This window comes from Artibeus jamaicensis, unplaced genomic scaffold, assembly GCF_021234435.1.
Source record: "Artibeus jamaicensis isolate MK-2021 breed Jamaican fruit bat unplaced genomic scaffold, CSHL_Jam_final scaffold_1964, whole genome shotgun sequence".
In the NCBI taxonomy this organism is placed as follows: Eukaryota; Metazoa; Chordata; class Mammalia; order Chiroptera; family Phyllostomidae; genus Artibeus; species Artibeus jamaicensis.
The window spans coordinates 18,851,324-18,872,287 of record NW_026522030.1 but is presented as its reverse complement, the minus strand read 5'-3'; the positions used below and the strand labels follow the sequence as shown (position 1 = coordinate 18,872,287).

General features: G+C 39.8%; 1 protein-coding gene across 4 annotated transcripts in view; it reads left to right on the top strand.

Moving 5' to 3' along the window:
* The first annotated feature begins 26 nt into the window (after nt 1–26).
* The window catches only part of NCBP1 (nuclear cap binding protein subunit 1), a 41,025-nt gene continuing 20,087 nt past the window's right edge, over nt 27–20,964 (top strand). For 2 of the 4 annotated variants that reach the window (XM_053656381.1, XM_037140771.2), the window contains exons 1-11: nt 27–110; nt 6,463–6,551; nt 7,104–7,204; nt 9,021–9,177; nt 10,154–10,261; nt 10,836–10,957; nt 12,412–12,481; nt 12,939–13,154; nt 16,034–16,131; nt 16,705–16,768; nt 18,283–18,393. In XM_053656381.1, coding sequence (XP_053512356.1) covers nt 77–110; nt 6,463–6,551; nt 7,104–7,204; nt 9,021–9,177; nt 10,154–10,261; nt 10,836–10,957; nt 12,412–12,481; nt 12,939–13,154; nt 16,034–16,131; nt 16,705–16,768; nt 18,283–18,393 — 1,170 coding nt within the window. In that variant the 5' untranslated portion in view covers nt 27–76. Of the gene's footprint in view, nt 111–6,462; nt 6,552–7,103; nt 7,234–9,020; nt 9,178–10,153; nt 10,262–10,835; nt 10,958–12,411; nt 12,482–12,938; nt 13,155–16,033; nt 16,132–16,704; nt 16,769–18,282; nt 18,394–20,964 lie in introns of those variants that run through there. The other 2 variants (XM_037140772.2, XM_037140773.2) reach the window with 2 other exon arrangements.

The window sequence follows — 20,964 nt, the reverse complement described above, 5'->3', positions numbered from 1 at the left end:
CGTCCGCCAGCGTTGCGACGGTTCCTTCCGTGCTTTCCGCCCAGCAGCTTGGCTCGGCAGCACAGGGGCGTGCGGCATGTCGCGGCGGCGGCACAGCGACGAGAATGATGGTGAGTGCCCTGGGCCCGGCCGCCGAGGCCGCGCCTAGGTAAGGTCGAGGTTTGGCTTCTTTGATCTTTGGGTCTCGAGGGAAGGGGGTGGGAAGCTCTTCCCACCCGGGAGCGTTCGGAAAGCCTCGGAATGATGGAGGGTGGCACGGCGGGAACGTGGCCTGGCTAATTCTGAAAAGCTCCTGCTTCTCCCCTGCCCCAGCTCCTTTAGTCGTTGGCTGATTGGAGGCTTTGGCCGGTGGGGGCGGTGGGGGCGGTGGGGGCGGAGGGTTGGGGCTTGTCTCTAAAACGACTTTTCAGGATTTGGTCTTTAGCACCCCCGAGCAAGTAAGTACACCTGTGCCTGTGCGGCCGCCTCTTAGGAACGGTGACAGGGACCCTCTAGTCCCAGTGTCTCGTTTTGACCCCGGGACTAGGGTCAAAACTGCACCAGAAAGGGCTCTCGGCAGACTACTAAGGGAAAGGAACAATGCCGGGACTGAGAGATCTGAAAAATCGCAGTGTAGTTCCGTCCCCTACCGGTTATCGTTGATTTAAACTGTAGAAAAGAGATCTCTTTTCCACACCCAAAAGGTCAGTTTTAAACATATGCATATTGTGCTGTTAGATTTTGAACTGGCTGTGATGGTATTTTCCTCGTGTAAAAGAGTGCTGGAAGACTAACTGGAGGCCCGAAGAGATTTAGATCAGGGGTTGCTATCGCCACTAGGATAGTGGTGTGCGCGGGGATCATGGTGCATCACAAAAAAAAGCAAGACTAATCTTGCTAGTTAAAAACAGAAAAAGGTGAAAGAAACAGATAAATATGCTTACATTACATAATCAGCCAAGAACACACAGCCACAAAGAAAGACTAAGTAAATTCTGTTGATATTTTAGTTTATTGTTCTTTGAAAAGGATGTAGTGTATGGTTAACTGGCCAGACTTTGGAATCCGAGGGTTTAAGTTTAAAGACAGACCCGACCACTTACTTTGTGATCTTGCCCAGGTTACGTCACCTTTTCAAAACCTTAGTCAGTAATAATAGAGGATGATACATACATACATCTGACCGGTTTTGTGATGGTTAAATAATACATGTGAAGAGTGGCTGATGGTGATGTCTGTGTGATCGCCTGTTAATGCCGAAGAGGTGATGAACGTTGGCAGATATCAGTGACATCAAGAAAACTACAGAACAAAACACTTAATTGTATTCATTTTCTCCACTATCATACTTCTCTTTGAACGTAGGTGCAGTCAGGGGTAGGTAAAACTAAAACGTGTATTTAATTTTAACAATGAAACATCAGATTTCTGCGAGGGCATGGCTTGAAAGGATATTCTAGTCCAGCCTTCACATCTGATAACCTAAGGGTCTAGGTGGGGGTGTCCAACCCTTTGGTGTCTCTGTGCCACACTGGAAGAAGAAAAGTTGTGTTGGGCCGCACATTAAATACTTTTTGAGATGTAATCACTGCTTTATGTAAAACATTGACATAATCAATGTTTTAAGTAAATTTACGATTTTGTGTTGGGCCGCATTCACAGAGGAGTTCTTGTGTAATTAACATGGGGTCACAGATACCTGTGAAAGCATGTTCAGGGTTCTCTTCACTGCATGGGTATTATGCTTCGTGGGTTTTTTATTTTTTATTTTATTATTTTTTTTATGTAGGAGGCTTCTTGTATAACATATTTGGGGTACCGAAAATACATTTCACATGCTTTGATTAATAGAAAGAGCTAATGTGCTTGAAGTCATCACTTGGGGTTTAGAGAATGTGAACCTTTTAAAATTCTCCCATTTTCTTTGCTTTTCTCATACTTTCTTTTTTCTGTTCCTTCTTCTCTCTTCTGGAATAAGCCTAAAGTGAGAGAAAATGTTTCCAGAGGGCAGACTGGAGAATTGGATTCAAATATGTAGAAATGCAGCTTTTGCCTTGGTTATTGGGATGCCAGCATAATTTTCCCGGGAGTTAGTTTTTTTTTTTAATACCAGCTGGCAGCTAAATCACTGTCCATTTGGGTCTTGCAACAGGAACCTCAGAATAAATATGTGAAGACAAAGTAAGACGAGGAGTTAATTAATCGAAGTTGACTGTGGCAAATAATGCAGTACCGGTGGGGCAGTTTATGCCACCTCTTGGACATTACAGGAACTCTGGAACTTTTGTAATTTGCCACAATTTCAGTAATGATTGGGGCTTACCCTAAACAGCGATCTGAAGCAAATATTTTATGTACTTTTAGTTGAACACCTATTAATATTTTTTAAATTAGAAATATTAGCAACTTAAATATTGTTGAAAGTTAAACATTCTTATAGTCATAGGCTGAGTTATAATAATTATAGTTTAATAGATGGATGAGAGCACTTTTAGGTTATTGGCAGCCCTCATGAATCAGTCACTGACTGCCATGACTTTCCATGTGCTTGACGAGATATAATCATTTATTCAACAAATATTCAATAGTGTCCGTCGTTGTCCTGACTACTGTACAGCAGTGGACAATGTAAAGATGGAAAATAGAAAACAACCAAGCAAAATTGTAGTGTATCACATGGTGGTAAGTTCTATAGAGAAAAATAAAGTTGGGTAAAGAGGGTGGAGGCTGCTGTGGAGGAGGCGTTGCTGTGCTCTCCTTGGGTTGCTCAGGGAAGATGAGAATGGGTTGCTCATCCTCGCTGAGAATGGCAACTGCTGGAGGCAAGGGAGCAAACTGGGGTCTCACTGGGGGAAGGGAGTGGTCTGTAAACCTGCAGAACAACAAATGCAAAGGCCTTAAGGCCAGACCATCGCTGTCTCATTCACCAAACTGCAAAGAGGCCAGTGTTGCTGAAGCAGAGTTAGTGTGAGGGGAAAAGTTGTAGGAAATAAGATCAGAGAAGTAGCAGGGGATTGGCTCATTAAGATGATTTTAAAATTGTATCTGTGTTGAGACTACAGTGTCCAGGATCCAGGGAGACAGTTTCACCTAGAGGTCAATTTATAGACAAGAGAAGGGAAGTACTAAATGGAAATGAATGTGTTGTGGATACTGGTCCAGTGCTGAATCTAACTTATTTCTTAGACACTTTTAAAGAATATTTCTGAAGCTTTTCAGTTACCATAGGATATGCATAGGATAATAACTGTTGAGTACATTGTTTTTTCCTTTTTACTTCATTATTTTATTTTTTAAAGTCTTTTATTGATTATGCCTTTACAGTTGTCCCATTTTTTCTCCCCTTTATTCCACTCCGCATTGCACCTTCTTCCCTCCAGTGTTCTGCCTCCTTCATGTCTTTTAAGAGAGTAGATTGTCCATAATCTTAGCCAAAAACCCACAGTAGCCCCATTTAAGCTATTTAGAATTAGATCCTTATCCTTTAGACTGTAACTGGTTTTTTACTTAACTGTAGAAGAAATGAATAGAAGTGAAGGGATTTGTTACTTTCAGGAAGAGGATAGTTAGTTTCAGAAGTGCTGGTTTTCTCTACTTTTCCCTTGTTACCTTGTTGGTGGTGGTTACTTTCTCTTTTACCTTGTTGGTTTCTGTTTTTGACTTTGTGGGTCTAGAAGTTCTTACAGTATGTCTAATTCTAAATGAATGTATAAGATGTAGGACAACATACCCATATAAAATTAGTTTTACCCTACAGCAGAAAATATTATTGGGTATATTAAGATGCTTTTAGATGGATTTAATAGAAACTTGCTTCTCTGTTCTATACTAGCCAATGGTGTCTGAGTGAAGTGGCAGTCTGTAACTTTAATTTACATTGCGCAACTTCTTCATAGTTACATTTTAATGTAAAGTCTGTTGCTTTGGGAGCTACCATGAATACCTTTTCTTGAGGGTACACGAAAACATTCAGCTAATTCCCTAGATTTTATTCTTAATTGAGGTGTTATATTCGATTTCTCCATGCTTTCGCCCAGGTTGTCTTCTCAGTTCAATATCCTGTTCTTGTCCATGAGTTCATATTGTGTCTGTAGTTGCCCCCTCCCTTCATGCTCTCCAGTACAGGGGAGCTTTTACTTCCTGGTACTTTCTACTTCTTTCCATTCTCCAAAACAAATTTGTTTGTCAATATAGTCAAAATGGGAAAAAGAGCAAAAAGAGGTGCTGTAGTTCGGGCACAGGACTATGAGCTTTTCTTCAGAAACCCTACTTTCTCGTCCCACAGTTTCATTTCCCCCTTTTCAAGCTCACAAGAGGGCCTAGGGGCATTGCTTTACAGACTAGAGTGTAATTCCAAACTGCTGTGGGAGCAAGTCAGCTGGGGCGTTAATTTAGGGAGGCTGTGGAATAAAGGGTTTGCAGAGTAAAGATGGGCCAGAGAGAAGGGAGCAGCAGTTGAGATTTAAAACAACAGCAAAACACTGTTCTGGTTCAGCCACATTTTCAGAATGGATATTCCTACAACCTTACCGGAATCTGGTTTTGAAGAGCACTCCTAGTGTTCTGCCTTGTAGAACAGTTTCTTGACATCAGCCCTGTTAACCCCTTGGGCGGGCTTATTCCTCATGGCTGGGAGTTGTCCTCTGCTATGTGATGTGTTTAGCAGAGCCCATGGCCTCTACCCACTGGATGGCAGCCACACTCCCCAAGTCATCGTGATGAAAATTGTCTCCAGAGAATGCCACGTGGCCCCTTAGGGAGCAAAACCTCACCCAGCTGAGAACCAGTGCTCTAGGAGAAGGGTGTTTTTAATGTCCTAGCTAATGACTTACACAAACACTGCATCAAATATGCAGGTTTTTTTTCAGTGAATGAATCCTGGAAATAGAACGCCTTCGTGTGAAAGCCCGCCTTTCAGGTGGTGGCACCTTTCTAGACCCTGTGACTTAGGTTTGACAAATACTTAAGAATCAAGGTGATTGATTCCGCAGTGCCACACATGTCCACAGCTTTACACAGGAAAATGTCTCCAGGAATATGTCTCGTCACACTGCACGTATGTTGTGTTTTTTGTGGGTTGTTTTTTTTTTTTTTTTTTTTGTCATTATTCCTTCCAAATCCTGTTCAGTGGTTATCTGAGCCAGATCGTTAAGATAACCAAGGGGTGGGGGAGTCAAACCACGAAGTGCCTTCCCCTGTGGCTTCTTATTGTACTTCATCTGGTCCTGCCCGCACAGTACACAGTAATGGGTCGGATCTGTTCTGCGTGCATTCAGGGGGTGCGTGAAGACTGTTGCTGTCACAGGAGTGACTTTACCCTAGGCTTTGCATAGCCAAGTGGCGTGTTTATGACAGTCGTCATATATTTCAAGCCACATGTTCCAGTGGCAAGTAAGTGGTTATGAATTCTAAAAATGGTTTAGTTCTTTTGGCCACACGAGTCAGAAGTTACATGTAACTTGCTCCTGGGTGACCCTATCCTCATCTGCAAGTTTTCATGATCAATACAGACCCCGCACACAGTTACAGATCGCTGCTTTGTTGTCCACATGCAGCCCTAATAACCTGGTTGTTGGAGTCAAAAAGTGAATTACACTAGGAAGCTAGCCAGTATCACAGGTAGCAACAGCAGTGTGTTCCGTACTTAACAACATTGATTTTAAGTTTTTTAAGCCTTAGGTTATTCCACATAAGGATGTGAAATCAGTATGTTACAGTTTTAAATGAAATGATAAGATGATCAACAGCAAGAGTCTGAACAGTAGACAACCCAGTGTCTAAGGTTGATTTGTAGCACAGTGTCCTTCAACTTGAATTCTTTAGCAACCAAAAGGGCAGATAGGTGATTGGTAATGATTTTAGAATGGTAGATATTTTTTTAAGGTTCTTTAAATGATACGGTTTTTTAATATAATAGCATCAGTAGTTAAAGTAGGGAATTATAAAACATACTTTCCACCAACTATTTGCTATACAGCTAAGGAGTTTTGTGTGCGTGTGTCTGCTGATTGTAATCCATCAGTTTACATAATAATTTTCATTATTACAGTGAGTGCTGCTGGTACCAACAGGTTTTGGGAACGGGTGGCTGGGGAACAGGAAAAGACTCTGATTGAAGGAGTGGAAGTGGCAGCACAGGTGTTACAGAGGTTAGCACCATCTGCAGAAACAGAGAGGGCCGCTGCACTTAGAGCTCTGTGGGGCACCTTTCACGCAAAAGTTTACATAAATAATGCCTCCTGTTAATAATAATGCCTTACGTTAACTATATTGTGTATTAACATAAATATAGCAGCCCCGGATATGGAGACTGCTGTTAATGCAGCCTCCGCTGAGAAGCGGGGGGCCAGTGAAGACTAACACTGTGTGTCAACAAACAGCAGGGCTTCTGGTAGAAAAGAGACCGTAACGTTTAGAAAGTTAAATAAATCTTACGACAGCGAATTTATCATGAAATGTTATTTTTTTACATTGTTGAAACAGGGGGACAGCCTCACAAAAGGAGAAAGACCTCTGATGCAAATGAAACTGAAGATCATTTGGAATCTTTAATATGCAAAGTAGGAGAAAAGGTATGCACCAAAACAGGCACAGGCTGGGAGGGGCTGGGGTGGGTGTGGGCTGTGCTTGGATTAGTTGCATCAGCTGAAAACCGCGCTCTGTTTGGGCACAGCTCGTTTTGCCATGCTTCTGTATCCCAAAACGTGCGTGTGGAAAGCCTTGCAATGCAGATAATTGAGAATTAAATGGTTTTTGTACTTTTTATAGAATATGAGTCTTGGAAGAAATTTTAGGGAATAGTCTAAGTTTATAAATGAAGAGCCAAACAAGTCCCCAATACTTCATTTGCCCAGAGTCATATAGTGAGTGAATTAGAGATAAACTAGAGCCCAGGATGTCTTCATTTCTAATACTTATTCTACTGCCTTAGACTGCTTACTTTTTAAATTTCATTCATCCTCTTCCCATGGATTTCTAAAAAACAAGACTGCCTCGTTGATTTGTATTAAGTCCATCTCAGTGCCCTGTGTGTGCAAGACTAACTTTCCTTATGACCACCTAGAAAACTTTAGTTCACCACATGCTGACGAATACGCTGGCATTTTCTGTTCTGTCCTCCACAGAGTGCCTGCTCTTTGGAGAGCAACCTAGAAGGCTTGGCTGGCGTTTTGGAGGCTGACCTTCCTAACTACAAGAGCAAGATCTTAAGGCTTCTTTGTACAGTGTATGTATGCAAAAGATTTGTGAATCCAGGTGATAATGTATTATCTACTCTTAAATGCTTTGAGAAATGTTCAAAAGATGTGTTTATGTTCCATATGTGGTCAGCTTCCCTCCTACTGGGAAGTTTGTACAGATGAAGTGACCTTTGGTTAACTCTCTTTCTTAGAGATAAGTATAACTAAAATTGAGCACTTGCCTTATGTTTTGTTTGTTGGAACATGAGAATTATTTAAGCTATTTTTAAGTGAGAAAGTAGACACCTTCACATTCAGAGATTGTAAGCACATACATTTAAATATATATATATAATAGAATTTAACTTGTATTTTTAACCAGTACCAAACAAATTTGAAAACTGATCACTCAAGTAATAGCCTTTCTTGGGAAGCTAAAGAAGCTTTTGAAGCTACTAGTAGGCACAGTCTTCATGAGTTGTATTAGCTAGAACAAGTATCAGCATTTAATTCGTGAGGAGTTAAAGTGGGAAGAGTTTCTCTGAGACTCTGCGTGGAGCCTGCACTGCAGACCCTCACCTCCCAGACTCGGAATTGGACGCCTCGCAAGAAATAGCTCTGACTTCTAGGTTAATGGGTCTTTGTACTTTAGGTGAAATTATAAATTATCTCGTATGTGTTTTTACATTGCGATGATGACTTTTATTTAAGTTGTCATTTCAATAATTTTAAAATAATATTCTTAATACAGCTCATTTTTGAAATTTAAAAATGTACATACAAATTTAGTGGATCCCTTTGTCTTGTTTTTTTTTTAAGTGGATTTCATTTTAACCACTCACAATTTAAGTTACAGTTTTTAAAATGAATCCAATTACTATTCAGGAAGACATTTCTTAAGACTAAGAAGCTACCGAAAAAGGTCATTTGCTGTAGTTACCCATCACTGTCAGACGGCTTCTGTTTCAAAAGCATTTATTAGAATGAAGTGGAGTCACTTCCATTCCATTCCTTAAACTCTAAAGGAAGTAAGTCATTCGTTTTTTAGGTGTATGGTAATTACTGTCAAAGGGAGGGTTTTTGTTTTAAACCTCAGTTGCCCCTGACTCTGCTAGGTACCTGGGAAAACCCGCAAAGTGGATGAGAATCTGACTGCGCAGGGTTCCTAGTTGTTCTTGTTTGGCGAGTTTCTAAAGGCTGCCCAGGTTGGGCAGTGACACTTGCTTTTCCCAAAGGCTTATCGCTGTAATCTTCCCTTCCTTTCAAATAACTTTAATGAAAGTGAACACACGTAGAGTAAACAAACTGGGAATAAAGAAATCATACTGTATCAGAGGACCGTTTTAAAATTGTAGTAACTTAACTGATAGGAAAGCTTAGTTGACACTAGTTTTAGTTCGGAATTTTTTCTAAGCAACCAGAATTGTGTTTCTCAGAGTAGAATCTTATTTTAACATTCAGTCAGCCGAGTTCAGAAAGGCTGCGTCTCGCCCCTTAATGATTCTGCTTGTTTCCCCCAGTATTTCTGAGATATTTTACCATGAAAACCATTTTCTGTAGAAGTATTCAGTTCCACTAAACACGGAATAAAAGCTGGTCTATCATAGTTATATTTTTTTCAGTATAGTAACTGCATTGTTTTACTTTTTAACTCTTGGATTAACTAATTAGAAATAAAATGAAAATACCTGTAACTCTTCTCAATATATATGCCTTCTCTGAAGTAGTTTTAAAAACAGCTAAAAGTAATCCTGTTCCAAAGGTAATAAAATGCTAAGAGGTTTATGTAATGATATAAATTCAGCAACTTAACATAATGCTGTTGTTCTGGGGTTTTCTTGTTGAACTGGGTTTTCAAATCAGTGCACGTCTGTTACCGGAGAAGTTGACAATTTATACAACGTTAGTCGGACTGCTGAATGCCAGGAATTACAACTTTGGTGGAGAATTCGTAGAAGCCATGATTCGTCAACTTAAGGAATCTTTGAAAGCAAATAATTATAATGAAGCTGTATATTTGGTAAGGTTTCTTGTTTGTTCATTTTTTTGTTTTGGTGTATTCAGACAGGGACAGAGGGAAGTGAACTACAACCAAATAATGTCTATTTTTATTTACTTCTTTTTATTTTGAGAGTACGTTTATTAAAGCTGGGGGCGGAAGCAAGGAAGAGTTTAGAAGCAGCAATAAGAGAAAGCCTGGGCAGGGCTGGTGTCGGCCCAGAGACAGGTTTGGGGCGTGGCCCTGATGAGCTGCCACTGCCCATTGTTCCCCTGGTTGCAAGTCTTGGGAGACCCTCAGAGTTTAGGAGAGGTGTGTGTGCCTGTGGGGGAAGAAAAGAGTGGGTGTGTTTTGAGGGGGGAGGAGAGCGCACCTGTTCTTCTCTGATACATGGTTCCCTGCTCACCACATCAAGCTATCAAGCTGCTCTTTTGAAACTGCTCTCATTAGGAATAGTTTCAATTAAAGGCACCACAGAGTTCATTACCAGGTCCAGTGGTTTCTTTTTCCCAGTTCATCTCCCTGCAGTATATGATTCTTTACACAAATGTCTTGCTTTTTGCAGCAGTAGCGAAATAGAAAAAACGATTGTCGGTTGAAGTAGCCAGGCCGTCACGGTCCCGGCTCTCAGTGCAGTGTGCAGTGGGGGCCCGGAAAGCTCAGATTCCTGTGCTTCATCAGGTCTCGGCGACAGCTGCTCAGCTCCGCCACCGCAGCCCAGAGACAGCCATGGACGACACACAAACAAATGGTTGTGGCTGGAGTTTAATTCTGTGGACCTTATATAAGTCATAGAGCATTCTTTTGGGTTTTTTTCAAGCATTTAAATATGGAAAAATTATTCTTAGTTCGCAGGCTACGCAAAAAAAAACATAGGCAGCAGGCTAGGTTTAGCCTTGGGCCCCAGTTTTTCGCGTTTGTGGTTTCACCCTTACAGGATTGTTTGGTTATTATTTTAGGGGACATTTCAGCTTAACAGAACTGTTTTCCCCAACAGGTTCGTTTTTTATCTGATCTTGTGAATTGTCACGTCATTGCAGCCCCGTCAATGGTTGCTATGTTTGAAAATTTTGTAAGTGTCACTCAGGAAGAGGATGTGCCTCAGGTAAGAAAGCTCCGTATGCTGAATCATGTCCATATAGTACCAGGAATTTTTCACTGGTAACCCTTATTATTAAAAAACAAAAGATAGCCCTGGCTGGTGCGGCTCAGTGGATTGAGTGCCGGCCTGCAAATTGAAAAGTCGCCGGGTCAGTTCCCAGTCCTGGCACATGCCTGGGTCGAGGGCCAAGTCCCCAGGTCTGGGCATGCAAGAGGCAACCAATTGATGTATCTCTTGCACACTGATGTTTCTCTTTCTTCCTCCCTTCCCCTCTCCCTAAAAATAAGTAAATAAATAAAGTCTTTATAAAAAATAATAGCAGATTATCAGGCTATAAATTTTTAATATCTAAAAGTTAAGTCAGTTGGTATACTGGTGGGTTTTCATGACATCTGAATGTTAAATGATTCTGTCCCGTAAGATTAAAATTAAAATACCTAGAAATGCTTTGAATAAACTAAGTGTCTTAAACCCTGTTAAATAGCTTCAACAGAATTTAATTCAAGAATAAGTATGCATACAATATGAAAGAAGATGAACTAGTACATATTAAACTTACCTTCTAAAAATCCTTTAGGTGCGACGGGATTGGTACGTGTATGCGTTTTTGTCGTCTTTGCCCTGGGTTGGAAAGGAGTTGTATGAGAAGAAGGATGCGGAGATGGACCGCATCTTTGCCAACACTGAAAGCTATCTCAAGTAAGGGCACAGCTCCTAGTTCTCATTGTTGTTAGGTCAAGGATGGCTTCCTGATGCCATAAGTATTATGTTCTGTCTGTTTCAGTAATACCATTTGAATTGCATTTCTCTAAAACGAGCTGTAGAGTTCCCTGACGCTCTCTCTAGGTAACCTCGTTCCCCTGCTGCTGTGACTTAGGAGACCTCAGAGCCATCAAGTGTGTTGCTCACTTGGTTTGTACATGCAGAGGGGTTGGTAATGTAGCTGCTGCTAGGCTGCTTTTGTGCCTCTTGCAAAGGCATAAAACATCTTAACACAGTGGCTCCGAATATCAGTGCGCATAAGAATCATCTTTGGTACTAACTGTGCTCTGATCCCACCCCCAGACCTACTGAGTCACAGTACTTTAGAGATTTGGACATCTGTGTTACTAATTTATGCCACAAGCGGAGAACATACAACATATTTATTTCACACGGGTTAATCCTAAACCAAGTCCTTTGAAACAGTGTTCTTTAACCTTTAATACTAATAGTGGGTCTTATTAGTAAACTTACGCTTAGTTACCCAGTAACTAAGTAATGGCTTTGTTTTCTTTAATTTTTGAGAATAATTCTGTTATGTTTCATTTTCTTTCTATTCATAGATATTTCTTTGGGTATTGTTAATAGCTACTTTGTTACAAGTAAAGCTAAAAGAAGTCTAAAATAGAAATCTGCTTTTTTAATGTTAAATGACCTTTAAAAGTTCAATATTTAAAATGTTCTTATAGTTTTGAAAAGTTGTGTTGGTTTTTAAAAAAAATAATGTAGATTTTGCGAAGGAATAAAAACAAAAATGTATGAAAAAAACAAAAGTGTGGAATACACTAACACTTGCATGCTGGTGTGCATCCTTCCCCGTTTTCACACACAGCAGTTCACTGCGCACACTGCTCTTTGCTTGCCTTCCCCGCCTTCGTGTGACTTGGATTTGTTGCATAAACACATAAGCTCTACTTCATTCTTTTAAACAGTTGTATAGTATTCTACTCTTTTAATGTACCGTCATTGCTTTAACTAATTTCTTTCTAGTTGGAAGTATTTATTTCTCTTGCCATTATAAACTGTGTCTCAGCAAATATTCTTGTACAAATGTCTTTGTGTTCATGTGAAAATATATCCGCGGAGGGTATGAATTCTTAGAAATGGCATTTCTGGTTGAAGTGTCTTAATTTTAACTTTGATAGATTTAGTCTGAGTTACTTTGGAAAGACATGCTCTCCCACATCTTCCCAAGAGATTATATTAGTGTTTGAAACTGCATGTTTGCCTACATTTTGGTAAAACAGTACATTATCAGATTTCTGATAATCTGCCAAATTGATAGATAAAAATGTATTTCACTGCTTTAGTTTGCATTTTATTAAGAAAACAACTGAACGTCTTTCATGTTTTTAAAAACCTAAATTGTAGATTTTTATTTTTATCTTCAGAAGACGTCAAAAGACTCATGTGCCCATGTTACAAGTATGGACTGCTGAGAAGCCACACCCACAAGAAGAGGTAAATTGATTCCAGTCTCTTGTGATACAGGCACAGTCAGTCCTTGAATACATTCTCTTCTCTGTGACGTGTCCAAGTCATTCCATTGGTGTACCTTAGCTAGGTTCCGCTTTTCGTTCAGGGGCTGGCCTTCTCATAGTCCTAGGCACATAGTGGATCTTTAATATAAATGCTAGAATGTAATGAAACATTCCCTGTTCTGGGGATTTCAGATGTCATAGATTTGGCATATATTTTTACTTAAATGTGCAGTTTGAAATATGTAACAGGTGATAGCCTCAGACAGACAGACTTTATAAAGGCATTAGCACCATGCCTTTGTACTGTGTTTAATTGCAAGTTAGCTTACTTTTGTACCCTGTATTTCAGAAGTAGTGATTATGGGTTTTGTCTACTCAACATGTTATTTCTTTTAGCCTCCAAATATATATTAATTATTAAAACTTGATGTCTTTAGTATTTAGATTGCCTGTGGGCCCAGATTCAGAAATTGAAAAAGGATCGCTGGCAGGAGCGGCACATCCTAAGACCTTATCTTGCCTTTGACAGCATCCTGTGTGAAGCTCTCCAGCACAATTTGCCTCCTTTCACACCTCCTCCTCACACCGAGGACTCAGTGTACCCAATGCCAAGGGTCATCTTCAGAATGTTTGATTACACAGACGATCCCGAGGTACGTGACCAGCAAAAGTTCCCGTCAGAGGGCCTGGATTGCATTGTTCTTGGGGTTGGATCTGGTTTGGATTATGCCCCCGATACCTTGTAATTTTAAGTTGTTTATTACCTAAGAGGGTCAGTGGCAAAAAAGTTAACAGTGTAATTGAATGGCATTACCTCATTATGCAAGAAATTATACCTAGCATGTGTATATAGATTAAGAGACAGCACAGTCTCTGTGCAGTTGAAGAGAGTAGGTTCAAGAGCCAGGTTGTTTCGGGTTTTAACCCTGGTTTAGTCAGAGCTTAGCTTTGTGATTGAGGGTGAGTAATTTACCTCTACCTTAGCTTCCTGATGGAATAATAATAGTGTCTCATAAAGTCGTAAAAGGATTGTGTTATATATTAGTAAACAAAATGCACAGAACAGAATACATGATGAATGCTCAATAACTTCAGCTATTCTTAATAATGCTATTTTTCAAGAAAAATACCCAGTGTTAGAGATTACCCATCTCTCTAACCCTTACAGCTTGTCCTATTCATATTATGTAATTATTTTTTATTCTCTATTTTTTATCGATTATACTATTACAGTTGTCGTGATTTTTCCCTTTTTTCTCCCCTCCACCCACACCCCCCGCCCACCATTGTTCATGTCCAGGGGTCATGTAAGGTGATGGTGTGTAAATTCTTTGGTTACTCCATTTCCTGTACTATAATAATTTTTTTAAAAGAAAGTATTTTTAACTTAAAAACCCCAAAGATGAGTATAAGCTGACTTTATAGTTTTAAAATGTCTTTATTCTTACTATGATGTGAAGTTGTTGGCAGCCATTATACTTTAGTGATTCATAAAGTGTGTAATTTTGATATTGACATTTTATTAACAAGTAAAAATGTACATTGTGCCCTGACCAGACCAGTGTCACTCAGCTCGTTGGGCATCGTCCCGCAAAGTGAAAGGTTGCCGGTCGATTCCCAGTCAGGGCACATACTTGGGTTCTGTTCCCAGTTGGGGCAGGTGAGAGAGAGAACCATTCGATGTTTCTCACATCAGCGTTTCTCTCCCTCTCCTTCTCCCTCCTTTCCCCTCTCTCTAAAAGATAAATAAATATTTTAAAAAATGTACACTGCAACTTCGCTTTAATTACTTTATACCTCTGCATTTGAATGGCTGACTTAACTGGAATAGCCCAGCAGCAAGCCCAGTGATTGCTGGGTTTGTTCGGACTAGAAACTCACGAGGTAGCATGCCTGTGGCTTAGTGCGCAATTTTCAACCGGTGCACGCTGGTGTGTCAAAGTGTTTTAGACATGCAGTGTCTGGCTGTTTAGTCGGGAGCACTGACCTGTTTTCCTTTCATTGTCAAGTAGAAAAATGGCAACAGACACCCAATAATGGCCATCTGATGTGACCGAATCTAAATCATACCTGTCTTTTTGGTCAGATTGGCAAAAATACAATTTTTGGTGGGCTGTAGATTTTTAGTAATCAATTTGTGTGCTATGCGGTGAAAAAGTTTGGAATTCGCTGGCTTAGTGCATCCCAGTCAGTATAGATCAGTTTCTTGGGCTCAGCTCAATTGACATTTGGGCCTTATAATTCTTGGTTGTGGGGGGCTGTCCTGTGAATTGTCCTTAGTGGCATCGGCATCTCTGGCCTCTACCCTGTAATTGCTGGTACCATTTAGAAGCTAAATATCAGTTGTACAACCAAAAACGTCTCCGGCTATTACCTGATACTCTCTCGTGGGCAGAATTGTCCCCAGTTGAAAACTATTGGCTTAAGAACCAGTATTACCATCAGAAGTCAAATTTGATTTTTCTTTCTCTTATCTTCTCTTTTCTGTCCTGCCATAAATTGCTAATGGCCAGTGAAAATTTGGTATGTGTGTAATCTATCTCAGTAAAAAAATTTATCAGGTAATTATGTATATGGAATTAATCAATTTGTAATGCACTTTGCTACATATATGTAGTATATATATATATAATATGTGTATATATATGTGTGTATATATATGTATGTAATACACACTTTAGCCAACATTATATAATGGTTTAATTAGGTTTCTCTAATTGAAAGTCTAATTTACATTTAAGACTGTTAGACTCTTTGTGATGAGGTGTTTGTTTGTTTGTGCAGGGAACTAGAATGGACCTCAAACCTCACCTCACCTGTACTGTGCACAGTTAACTGGTGCTGCCCCTATAATGTACCCATCTTGCTTTGCCAGAAAAGCACAAAATACGGAATATTTATTCCCCTCAAAATGAAGAGGTCTCTGAAAAAAATGTTTATTTTGAAGAATTAGATATTATGGAGAAGATTAAAGTAAAAGTCACCATTAAGAGTATAACAGTAAATAATAAGTAAATGAAGATAAACTCTTTGAGCCTGTTTGCTATGCATATACTTTTTTAAAAGACTAAACAGTATGTAGGTAATATTTTTTAACCTTTTTAAAATAATATAATGTGGGTATCTTACAATTCATACATGATTTTTTAATGTCTATATTCAATTTAAATTTTCCCTCCATTTTATTGTGGAAATAATTCATCCTTGAAGTTTAAAAAGCAAATCAAACTGTGTAGGGCTGCTGATAGACAGAATGATTTTGTTCCTAACAAGACTCGAGGTGGCTGTGAGAGGGCGGTGTCAGGTGGAGGAGAAACACCGTGGCCGCACCTTGATCCTGCCGGCCCAGAGGGGCGGGGCAGCGAAGCTCGCCAAGTACAGAGCCTTCCCCCTTCCAAACCTTCACACACACACACACACACACACCCACCCGTTATAGCATGGAATATAATGAGCTCTCAAATATTTGTTGAATAAATGAAAGGAAGTCTTTTTTCTAGGTTTGTAGCATATGCCTTGGTTTTCTTTACAGGGTCCTGTAATGCCAGGGAGTCATTCAGTGGAAAGATTTGTAATAGAAGAGAATCTTCACTGCATCATTAAGTCCCACTGGAAGGAAAGAAAGACTTGGTAAGATTCTTTTCTTGTTACTTTCAGAGTGGAGAAAAGGTAGCAATTTTGATAAGAGCAAATTGTACATTAAGAGGGTAAAAAAATCTCACTTCCTGACACCCTGTCTTGTGAATACCAGTATGCTTTGCTTTCTCAAAATAGTACTTTTCTCAGTGCTATATAGTGCTTTATAATAATGCATATGATGCCAGCCTCTTTTGTGTGGACATTTGTAATATGCTGTGGACAAACAATAGTTTCTTTAGCCTTGGAAATTTTGGTTTATGTTGTAAGGTGGAAAGGAATAGTGTCTTTTGGAAGTGGTCTACCCTATTAAAACTTCTTAAGTTAGTAAATTTAATTTGCCTCCTTAATTGTTATTAAACTCCTTCTGATCTTTCAAAGAGTTTTGAATGCTTTAAAGAGTTTCCTTGTGGTCGGCAAAATAATTTATGCTGTAGTGAAGTAACTGAAATCTAGAACATTTCAGAAAAGATTCCCTTTCCTTGTATCTAAACACACTGCTTTTGAAACTACTTGTTTGATTGTTCATGTATCTTTGTATACTTATTGAACTTATACTTTTTACAGTGCTGCACAGCTGGTGAGCTACCCAGGAAAGAACAAGATCCCCTTGAACTACCACATAGTTGAGGTATGCATTCCACCTGGAGCTTTTTCTGAGTTTCAGAATCTTTCTGTTGACTTCAAGTGCAATCTACTCTCGGCTTATTGTCTTTTCTTGCTGCTTGTCAGGTACTGAAAGTTAACAGAGGAGTGAGGAAATTGCTGTCTGTTTTGGTGCTCTGTTAGCCATGTTAGGACAGAGAAAAGAGGAGGTTGAAACCATTAGCCAAATGGAATTTTGAGTTGCCTATAAATTATTTATATAGTATGTCTTCATTCATGGATAGTTATCATGGATAATGTAAGTTACCTCTAGCTCTGTCGATACATTGTCCACATAACAGATGTATAAATGACTTAAATACTTTAAAATATTGTGTTATTTTAGGTAGATAATCTATTTTTAACTATGTTTATCCAGCTTCTTAGTAGTAGTTACACCTGACTAGTACATTATTTCCTGTATCACAAGGTAGGATTAAGTGTGAATCTTTATTCTCAGAAATCAAAAAAGCCAGTTGCTTTGGAAGTAGGAAGAGTGAATATGGAGGCTTTTGACTCCATATGAAGTCATACAGAAGGATGATATTAGCAGTACATTTGAACACCTTGTGAGATTTATGCCCTGAAAGAGTGTTTCAGGGCTATATATAGCCCTGTATATATGTATGTATGTGTGTGTGTGTGTGTGTGTGTGTGTGTATACACAGTTTGCCCATGGGTCAAACTGTTGATTACATATTCCTTTAAGTTTAAATACTTATGAGCATTGTTATGATGTAATATTTAAGATTCACTTGTTTATTTATACTGCACATGTGTGCTTTCTTAAAAGTGTACTGCATCTGTCCAGGTTTTGCAAAATTTGAGAGTAAGCTTAGGCTCTGAATTTGACTCACTGCATGTCAGTTGAAGTGCAAAATATAAGTCATGTCTTTAAATGTGCAAAATATGTAGGAAGTCATCAGAATGAAGTGTGGAAGCATGGGAGATGGGATTCAGAGGAAGGAATGCAGATCAGACTTTAGAACTTTAGGTAGGCGATGCACATATTACAGAGGGAGGGAGGAAACAAGTTTCTGAACAAGAGGCATGACAGAGAAGTCCTAGATTATCCAAATGGTTTCTGGGCATCAGTTCTAAGTGGCAGAGTGGAATGACTTGACTCAGGTCTTCTGTTTGCATCCTCAGAGTCCCGTAAGTGTTTATACTGCTTAACTGATGAGAGCGAAATGGATGCATCTGTGAGTGCTTCAGTAAATCAACTCCTGAGTTGCAGTTTAATTGCATGGTTCTCTGGGAGTATCAGATAGACATTATTGTTTGCATATTCTTATTTGATGGAGTTATAGGAAGAAGAAATTTTTATTACAGTATTAAATTTTAGATCTTCATGTTTTAAAGAGCATAATTTTAAAGATTGAAAAGTAGTTATTCTTTTGTTGTAAATGTCATGGACTTAGAGGCTACATTTAGAACGCTGAGGTCTTTCTGATGGTCGTGCATAGATGGGCCTGGGTTCTGACTGCCGGTTCTTTGTAGGTGATCTTCGCAGAGCTGTTCCAGCTTCCAGCCCCACCTCACATCGAAGTGATGTACACAACGCTGCTCATCGAACTGTGCAAACTGCAGCCCGGCTCTCTACCCCAAGTTGTATCCTTTCCTTTGCTTTTTCTTTTGTTTAAATATATTTTATTGATTATGCTATTACAGTTGTCCCATTTTCCCCCTTCATTCCCCTCCACTTTGCATACCCCCTCCCACCTGCATTCCCCCCTTTAGTTCATGTCCATGTGTCGTACGTATAAATTCTTTGGCTTCTCCATTTCTCATACTATTCTGACCCTCCTTCCTGTCTATTTTCTACCTACCATCTATGCTACTTATTCTCTGTACCTTTCCCCCTCTCTCTCCCCTTCCCACTCCCCTGTTGATAACCATCCATGTGGTTTCCATTTCTGTGGTTTTGTTCCTGTTCTAGTTGTTTGCTTAGTTTGTTTTTGTTTTTTGGTTTTTTTGGTGTGGTTGTTAATCACTGTGAGTTTGCTGTAATTTTACTGTACATGTTTTTTATCTTCTTTTTCGTAGATAAATGTTTTTAACATTTCATATAATAAGGGTTTGGTGATGATCAACTCCTTGAACTTGACCTTGTCTGAGAAGCACTTTATCTGCCCTTCCATTCTAAATGAAAGCTTTGCTGGATAGAGCAATCTTGGATGTAGGCTGTTGCCTTTCGTGACTTGGAATACTTCTTTCCAGTCCCTTCTTGCCTGTAAGGTCTCTTTTGAGAAATTAGCTGACAGTCTGATGGGCACTCCTTTGTAGGTAACTCTCTCATTTTGTCTTGCTATTTTTAAGATTCTCTCCTTATCTTTAATCTTGGGTAATCTAATGATGATGTGCCTTGGTATGTTCCTCCTTGGGTCCAACTTCTTTGGGACTCTCTGAGCTTCCTGGACTTCCTGGAAGTCTATTTCCTTTGCAGATTGAGGAAGTTCTCCTTTATTATTTGTTCAGATAACTTTTCCACTTGTTGCTCTTCCTCTTTTCCTTCTGGTACCCCTATAATTCAGATATTGGAACATTTAAAGATGTGCTGGAGGTTCCTAAGCCTCTCCTCATTTTTTTTGAATTTTTGTTTCTTCATTCTTTTCTGATTGGATATTTCTTTCTTCCTTCTGGTCCACTCCATTGATTTGAGTACCAGTTTCCTTCCCATCACTATTGGTTCCATATACATTTTTCTTTATTTCCCTTAGTGTAGCCTTCATTTTTTCATCTGATTTGTGACCAAATTCAACCAGTTCTGTGAGCATCCTGATCACCAGTGCTTTGAACTCTGCTTTTGATAGGTTGGCTGTCTCTTCATCACTTAGTTGTATTTTTTCTAGAGCTTTGATCTGTTCTTTTATTTTGGGCCATTTTTTTTTATTTTGACATGCCTGTTACATACGTATTGAGGGGCAGAGCCTTAGGTGTTCACCAGGGCAGGGCAACCCAGTGGCTGGGTTGTGACACTGTGGGTGAGGAGTCTGAGGGGGAACAATGGCACTTCCTCCACTCTCTGCAGGTTTTCAGTCACTTCCCCTGCTTCCCACAAGCAAATTGGGCCCTTCTGGGGCAGATTCCCTTGTGGGTGGTTTTGTGTACATTCCAGGACCCTGTGGGTCTCTCCAACGAACTCTCCTGTGAGTCTGGGAGTTTCTCCTGCTGTCGTCTCAACCCCCACTGGTGTTTTTAGTCAGTGGTTTGAGGCTTCATGTCCCTGCGTTCGGGCCCTGGGTTGTGCAGTCTGTCCTGCTTCCCCTTGTTTCGCCTGGTTTATCTGCCCCCGAATTTGGGACTGCCCTGGTCCTCCAGCCGCCTCCTTGCCTGTGAGTCCTCTCTGCCCTGCTGCCAGACTCCGCCCCTCCTACCAGTCTGGATGAATGTTTCTTCTTTAACTCCTTGGTTGTCCGACTTCCATACAGTTCAATTTCCTGTCAGATCTGGTTGTTTTTTGTTTTAAAATTGTTGTCCTTTTGGTTGTCCAAGGAGGCACAGTGTGTCGTCCCATGCCTCCATCTTGGCCAGAAGTCATCTTTTCCTTTGTTTTTTTTTCAACTTACTCTCGTTGACCTAGCTTTAAAAGATTATTAAATATTTGTGCTTGTGGGTTTAAGTCACTTCATGAAAGTAGTTTGATATTTCTTGTATGTATGTATGTATGTATGTATTTAATTGTTGTTCCAGTACAGTTGTCTGCATTTATCCCCACTACCCCCACCCACCGCAGCCAGCCCCACCTCTCTCCCCTGATTCCAACCCTCCTTGGTTTTGTCCATGTGTCCTTTATAGTTGTTTCTGAAACCCTTTACCCCTTTCCCACCATTATCCCCTCCCACCTTCCCTCTGGTTACTGTCAGATTGTTCTTAATTTCAATGTCTCTGGTTATATTTTGCTTGCTTATTTCTTTTGTCGATTAGGTTCTACTTAAAGATGAGATCATATGGTATTTGTCTTTCACCGCCTGGTTTATTTCACTTAGCATAATTCTCTCCAGTTCTATCCATGTTGTTGCAAAGGGTTAGGAGCTCCTTCTTTCTTTGTGCTGTGTAGTATTCCATTATGTAGATATACCATAGTTTTTCGATCCATTCATTTACTGATGGGCACTTAGGTTTCTTCTAGCACTTGGCTGTTATAAATTGTGCTGCTATGAACATTGGTGCATAGGTTCT